Source organism: Phodopus roborovskii, unplaced genomic scaffold (genome assembly GCF_943737965.1).
Source record: "Phodopus roborovskii unplaced genomic scaffold, PHOROB, whole genome shotgun sequence".
Taxonomy (NCBI): Eukaryota; Metazoa; Chordata; class Mammalia; order Rodentia; family Cricetidae; genus Phodopus; species Phodopus roborovskii.
In genome coordinates this window covers 532,480-539,415 of record NW_026125751.1, presented here as the reverse complement: position 1 = coordinate 539,415, position 6,936 = coordinate 532,480, and the positions used below count along the sequence as shown (strand labels likewise).

Below are 6,936 nucleotides of genomic sequence, written 5' to 3'. Positions count from 1 at the left end.
TGTCCCACTCTCTATACAAAGAACTACAGACAATTAAGGAAGACAAGGGCAATAATTCATCCATGAGGATATTTCCCTTATTGGCTATCAAATACAAAGTGGTCATACCAAATATAAAAATACAGGCAACACTAATCACACAGTTGATTGTATTTATATAAACATGCAATTATAATTAAAGGGAAAGAGACTATGAATTTGAGAGGGAATGAGGAAAGGGATATAGAAGGGACTGGAGAGAGGAAAGGGAAAGGGAAAAATAAAATTGTATTTTAATTTTTAAATACATTTTTTAAAAAGAAAGAAAGAAACTGTCACAAATTGCTTCAAGTGACTGGAAGCATTTTTAATGTCTACAGTATAGTTGGTTTTGACAACTAACAACTGACAAATGCTGCACTGGAAAGCCCGTGACACAGGATGTGGACTGGGCTCCAGGCCCTGTGTCAGGTTTGAGAACAGGCTGCAGGTGCCTGGGGAGCAGTATGCACTTGTAGCACAGAAGTACATAGCAGAGTCCTCAGGCTGGGTGTCTGTGATGTGCAGGGAGAAGTGTTTGGTTTTCTTATCCTGTAAAACTATCAGTCTTTGGTCCTGATATCTTTCCATAGTTGATCGAATGTCAATAATGAGCTTAGGATGCTCTCCTGGTCCTTGCTTATACCAAGGGAAGTAGTAGGAGGCACTGTCTGTGTAAGTGCAGTTGATGACAGCACTGGCTCCCTCCTGGACTCTGGGGGTGGAAGGAAGCTGCTCCACCTGCTCTCCTTGGCTCACCCCTATGAAGAGATGGAAATAAAGGAGAAAGATTGTCAGGTCATCACTGTCCAGGATTCTCTTTGTATACATTCACTAGAGAAACCCTGAATAAAATAGAGTTTCCCCCTGGATGTCTCAGAAAAACCCACAGAGTATTCTAAGTTCTAAACATCATAACTCACCATCCATCTTCAGCCACAGAATCATGAATAAATTGGAAACATGTGTCTTCATCGTTTTTCCTATTAAATTAAGATCCAGTGTAGTTTGTGATGACTAGCAGGTCAGCTACAGCTTCCTGAGTGTTGTTCTTTTTCAGTAACAATTCTATCTCTTAATCATCCATTGAGCCACTGAGAAAGTGTCTCTTGTTCTGCCCTAAGCCTGTACAACCAGCATACAAGGAAGAGAGATTCTCTCTTCATACTCCCCAGCAGCTAAGGTCTACTACCACCTGGTTGTGGTTGTCCTTCTTTGGGCCTCTGTTCTCTGTCCTATGAGGGACTCAGACACATAAAACAGCATAACAACAGGGTCCTAGTGCCGAGAGATCAAGAATGGTATTTATACACATTAGTGATTCTGTTTTCTACCTTTAAGTCTGCCATAGATGATGTATAGTACTTCATATGTAAATGTTTATGCAGGATTTTTAACATATAAAAGTATATTTGATGTATTTGCGTGTGTGTGTGTATATGTGTATGAGAAAGAGAGAGAAAGGGAGAGGGGGAGAGAGAAAGGGAGAGAGAGAGAGAGAGAGAGAGAGAGAGAGAGAGAGAGAGAGAGAGAGATTTCTTGTATTTTTTATCTGGAACTGTATTTACAGAGTGCTCAGAAGATCATTCATCAAGGAATTCTTCCTTTCTTGGGGACAGATATTTAGCCGAACTTTTGTCCTTGACAGCTATGCAACACAAGTAAATACTTTTTTTTTTTATGTCTCTCCTGCTTTCTCAGTTGCAAAATAACAATGTTCTTTCCATTACAGTGAGATCTTGTTGACAATACAGATATGATGTTTGTATGCATGTATCTCACATTCCAGAGATGATGTCCTGACCTGGAATCACAAATACACATAGGAACTACTCTTTGAAGTTCTCAGAAGGCATTTGATCTTGAGGATGCACCATCCATTTCACTCACTCCCACCACATTTAGACTAAATTACTCATATAAGAGCAGTGGTAGATTCCCTGGAGAATCTGCCAAACTTCACAACAATCTCAACTTTCCTCCTTTCCATGGACCCCCCCCTCCCAGCACCACCCCACCCCATTTCTGGCCCATCTCCTTTCCTTTTTCTCAACTGTGAAAAGCTACAAACACTGTCTAACTGGTAACTCAGAGGACATATAGACTTGGAATGTAGGTAGGTCATCTTCACTGTCCTTCTTGTCCTCCATTACAGTTCCCTGGTACCATCTCCTCTAATAGACAGCTTGCAGGGGCCTCTCCTCTCATTCTTCCTCCAATCAGTGGGGATTCATCACAACACCCAGTGCTAAGTGGAATGTCCCCATCAAACCTCTCCCTCAGGGTTCAGAGAATTTTGCAAAGAGGAAGCAGAAAGATTATACAAGTCAGTAGAGATGGAGACACTAAGGAAATAATGCCATCCACACAGTTGTCACTGGTATTTCTAATTTTAACCATTCTGGCAAGAGTAGGATCTTATCTCAAAGTTGTTTTGCATTTCCCTGATAGCTAAGGATGTTGAGCACTTTCTTAAATGTCTTTCAGCCTTTTTGATTTCCTCTATTGTGAGTTCTCTATTCAGTAGTGTACTCCATTTTTAATAGGGTTATTTGGTGTTTTTTTTTTTTTTTTGACTAGTTTCTTGAGTTCTTTGAATATTTTGGAGATCAGCCCTCTGTTTGATGTAGGACTGGTGAAGATCTTTTCCCAGTCTGCGGGCTGCCCTTTGGTCTTGTCAACTGTGTCCTTTGCTTTACAGAAGCTTCTTAGTTTGAGGAGGTTCCATTTATTAACTGTTGATCACAGTGTCTTTACTACTGGAGTTATGTTTAGTAAGCAGTCTCCTGTTCAAGGGTACCTTCTACTTTTACTTCTAAGAGGCTCAGTGTGGCTGGATTAATGGAGTTTCTGATCCATTTTAACTTGAGTTTTTTGCATGGTGATAGACATGGGTCTATCTGCAGTCTTCTACACACTAATATCCAGTTGTGTCAGCACCATTTGTTGAAGATGCTTTCCTCCTTCCATTGTACACTTTTGGCTGTTTTGTCAAAAATCAGATGTTCCTAGGTGTTTGGGTTAACATTAGGATTTTTGATATGATTCAGGTGTTTTTGTGCCAATACCAAGCTGTTTTCAGAACTATAGCTCTGTAGTAGAGCTTAAGTTGGGATGGTAATGCCTCCTGATGTTCCTGTATTGTGCAGGGTTGTTTTGTCTATCCTGAGTCTTTTGTTTTTCCATATAAAGTTGAGTATAATCCTTCCAAGGTCAGTGAAGAATTGTGCTGAGATTTTGATGGGGATTGCATTGAATCTGTAGATTGCTTTTGGCAAGATTGCCATTTTCCCCTATGTTTATCCTACCTATCCAAGAGCATGGGAGATCTTTCCATTTTGTGATATCTTGTTTAATTTCTTTCTTTAAAGACACAAATTCTTCCTATATAGATCTTTTATGCTTTGGTAAGCATTACCCCAAGATACTTTGTATTGTTTGTGGCTATTTTAAAAGGTGATGTTTCTCTGATTGCTTTCTCAGCACCTTGTGGTCTGAATAAAGTAGGGCTACTGATTTTTTTGAGTGTATCTTGTATCCTGCTACTTTGCTGAAGGTGTTTATCAGCTGTAATAGTTCCCTGGTAGAGTTTTTATGTGTCGTATATGTAAACTATCATATCATCTGCAAATAAAGAAAATTTGACTTCTTCCTTTTCAATTTGTATCCCCTTGATCTCCTTTTGTTATCTTACTGCTTTAGCTAGTACTTCAAGTACAATATTGAAGAGATATGGAGGGAGAGTGCAGCCTTTTCTTGTTTCTGATTTTAGAGTAATTGCCTTAAGCTTCTCTCCATTCAGTTTGATGTTGGCAGTTGGTTTACTGTATATTGCTCTTATTATGTTTAGGTATGTTCCTGTTATCCCGATCTCTCCAAGTCCTTTATCATGAAAGGGTGTTGAATTTGGTCAAAGGCTTTTTCAGCATCTAGGGAGATGATCATGTGGTTTTTCTTTTTCAGTTTGTTTATATGGTGGATCACATTGATAGATTTTCATATGTAAAACCATTCCTGCAATCCAGGGATGAAGCCCACATGGTCATGTTGGATGATTTCTCTGATGTATTATTGGATTCGGATTGCCAGTATTTTATTGAGTATTTTTCCATCAATGTTCATGAGGGATGTTGGTCTGTAGTTTTCTTTCTTAGTTGTGTCTTTGTGAGGTTTGGGACCAAGGGGATTTTAGCCTCATAAAGAGTTTTGTAATGAACCTTCTGTTTCTATTGTGTGGAACAATTTGAGGAGTATTGGTATTATCTCTTGCTTGAATTTCTGGTAGAATTCTGCACTGAAGCCATCTGGCCGAGGGCTTTTTTTTTGGTTGGAAGGTTTTTGATGACTGTCTCTATTTCATTGGGGGTTATAACTCTATTTCAGTTGTTTGTCTATTCTTGGTTTAATTTTGGTAAGTGGTAGTTATCCAGAAATTTGTCCATTTCCTTTGAATTTCCAAATTTTGTGGAGTTCAGGTTTTCAAAGTATGACCTGAAAATTATCTGGATTTACTCTGTGTCCATTGTTATATGCCCTTTTCGGTTCTGATTTTGTTAATTTGCATGTTCTCGCTCTGCTTTTTTGTTAGTTTGGATAAAGGTTCGTCTATCTGGTTGATTTTCTTGAAAAACCATCTCTTTGTAGAATTTATTTTTTTTTGTATTGTATTCCTGGTTTCTACTTTATTGGTTTCAGCCTTCAAATTTATTATTTCCTGGTGTCTTCTCCTCCAGGGTGAGTTTGCTTCTTTTTGTTCTAAAGCTTTCTCTTGTGCTGTTAATTCTCTAATGTTATTATCCTCAATTTTCTTCATATGGGCACTTAGTGCAATGAAAGTTCCTTGTAACACTGTTTTCAATGTGTCCCATAAGTTCAGGTAGGTTGTGTCTTCATTCTCATTGAATTTTTAGGAAGTCCTTAATTTCTTTCTTTATTTCTTCTTTGACCCAAGTATGGTGCAATTGTGTATTGTTCAGTTTCCATGAGTTTGTAGGGTTTCTGCGATTTGTGTTGTTGTTGAATTCTAACTTTAAAGCATGGTGGTCTGATGAGATACAGGTTACTATTCCAATTTTTTTGTATCTGTTGAAGTGTGTTATGTTGCTTTGTATGTGGTCGATTTTAGAAAAGGTTCCATGTGGAGCAGAGAGGAAGGTATATTCTTTTGTATTTGGATTGAATGTTTTATAGATGTCTGTTAAACCCAATTGAGACATAACTTCTGTTAGTTCTTTTGTTTCTTTGTTAAGTTTCTGACTGGAAGTCCTTTCTAGTGGTGAGAGTGGAGTATTGAAATCCTCCACTGTAAGTGTGTGAGGTTTTTTTGTGAGCTTTGAGTTTTAATGGCATTTCTTTTATGAATGTGGGTGCCTTTGTATTTGGGGCATAGATATTCAGAATTAAGATTTTGTGCTGATAGATTTCTCCTGTGGTGAATACAAATGACTGTCTTCATCTCTTGATTAATTTTGGTTTGAAGTCTAACTTGTTGGATATTAGGATAGCCACACTTGCTTACTTCTTGGGTCTATTTGATTAGTAGATCTTTTCCCAACCCTTTATCCTGAGGTAATGTCTACCTTTGAAGCTTAGATGTGTTTCTTGTATGCAGCAGAAGGATGGATTCTGTCTTCGTATCCATTCTGTTAGCCTGTGTCTTTTTATAGGTGAGTTAAGACCATTAATGTTGAGGGAAAGTAAGGACCATTGATTGTTAATGCTTGTTTATTTTAGATTTGTTGTTGGCGGTGGTATTGTGAATATATTTGTCCTTATTTACTCTTGTGTTGTGGTGGAATGGGATTATCTATTGCCTATGTCTTTGTGAGCATAGTTAACTTCCTTGGGTTGGAGTTTTCCTTCCAGAACTTTCTCTAGGGCTGGATTTGTAGATACATATTGTGAAAAGCTGGCTTTGTCATTAAATATCTTGTTTTCTCTGTCTATAGTGACTGAGATTTTTCCTGGGTATAGTAGCCTGGACTGGCATCCATGAACTCTTAGTACTTGTAGAACATCTATCCAGGAACTTCTGGCCTTGACAGTTTCCATGGAGAAGGCAGGTGTAATTTTGATAAGTCTGCTTTGTATGTTACCTGGCCTTTTTCCTTCTCTGCTCTTAATATTCTCTTTTTATTCTGTATGTTAGGTGTTTTGATTATTATATATCAAAGGGCCTTTTTACTTTGTTCCAGTCTATTTGGTGTTCAGTATGCTTCTTGTACTCTCATGGACATGTCCTTCTTCAGATTGGGAAAGTTTTCTTCAATGATTTTCTTAAATATGTTTTCTGCACCTTTGTCCTGGGCTTCTTCACCTTCCTCTATGCCTATTATTCTTAAATTTGGCATTTTCGCAGTGTCCCACATTTCCTGGATGTTCTGTTTTAAGGATTTATTGGATTTAAGATTTTCTTTGAGTGATGACTCTATTTACTCTAGTTTATCTTAAGTGCCTGAGATTCTCTCTTCCATCTCTTGTATTCTGTTGGTTATACTTGTGTCTGTAGTTTCCGATCGTTTGCCCAGTTTTTCTATTTCCAGCATTCCTCAGTTTGTGTTTTCTTTATGGTCTCTATTTCAGTTTTCAAGTTTTGAACCATTTCCTTCTTCTGTTTAATTGTTTTTTTTTTTTTTCTTGGCTTTCTTTACTTTCTTTAAGAATTTTGTTCATTTCCTCCAAATTTTTGTTTAATTTTCCTTCCATTTCTTTAAGGGATTTTTTCACATCATCTTTGAGGGTCTCTATCATTTTTGTGATGATGTATTTTAAGTCATTCTCTTCTGCTCCATCTGCTTTGGGGTGTTCAGGTCTATTTGGTGTAGAGTCCCTAGATTCTGGTGGTGTTATGCTTGTCTTTCTATTGTTAGGTGATTTCTTGTATTGTTGTCTTCCCATAACTTCTTTCAGTAGGTGCAG

At 37.8% G+C, this 6,936-nt stretch overlaps 1 gene segment (V, D, J or C); it reads right to left on the bottom strand.

Moving 5' to 3' along the window:
• Positions 1–389: 389 nt before the first annotated feature.
• LOC127217607 (T cell receptor alpha variable 13-1-like) lies at positions 390–993 on the bottom strand (the record flags this gene model as incomplete). The annotated part of the segment is given in 2 exon segments: positions 390–779; positions 942–993. Coding segments are annotated over 2 exon segments (442 nt in total), but the record flags the coding sequence as incomplete, so codon positions are not given.
• Between the last annotated feature and the right edge of the window lie 5,943 nt (positions 994–6,936).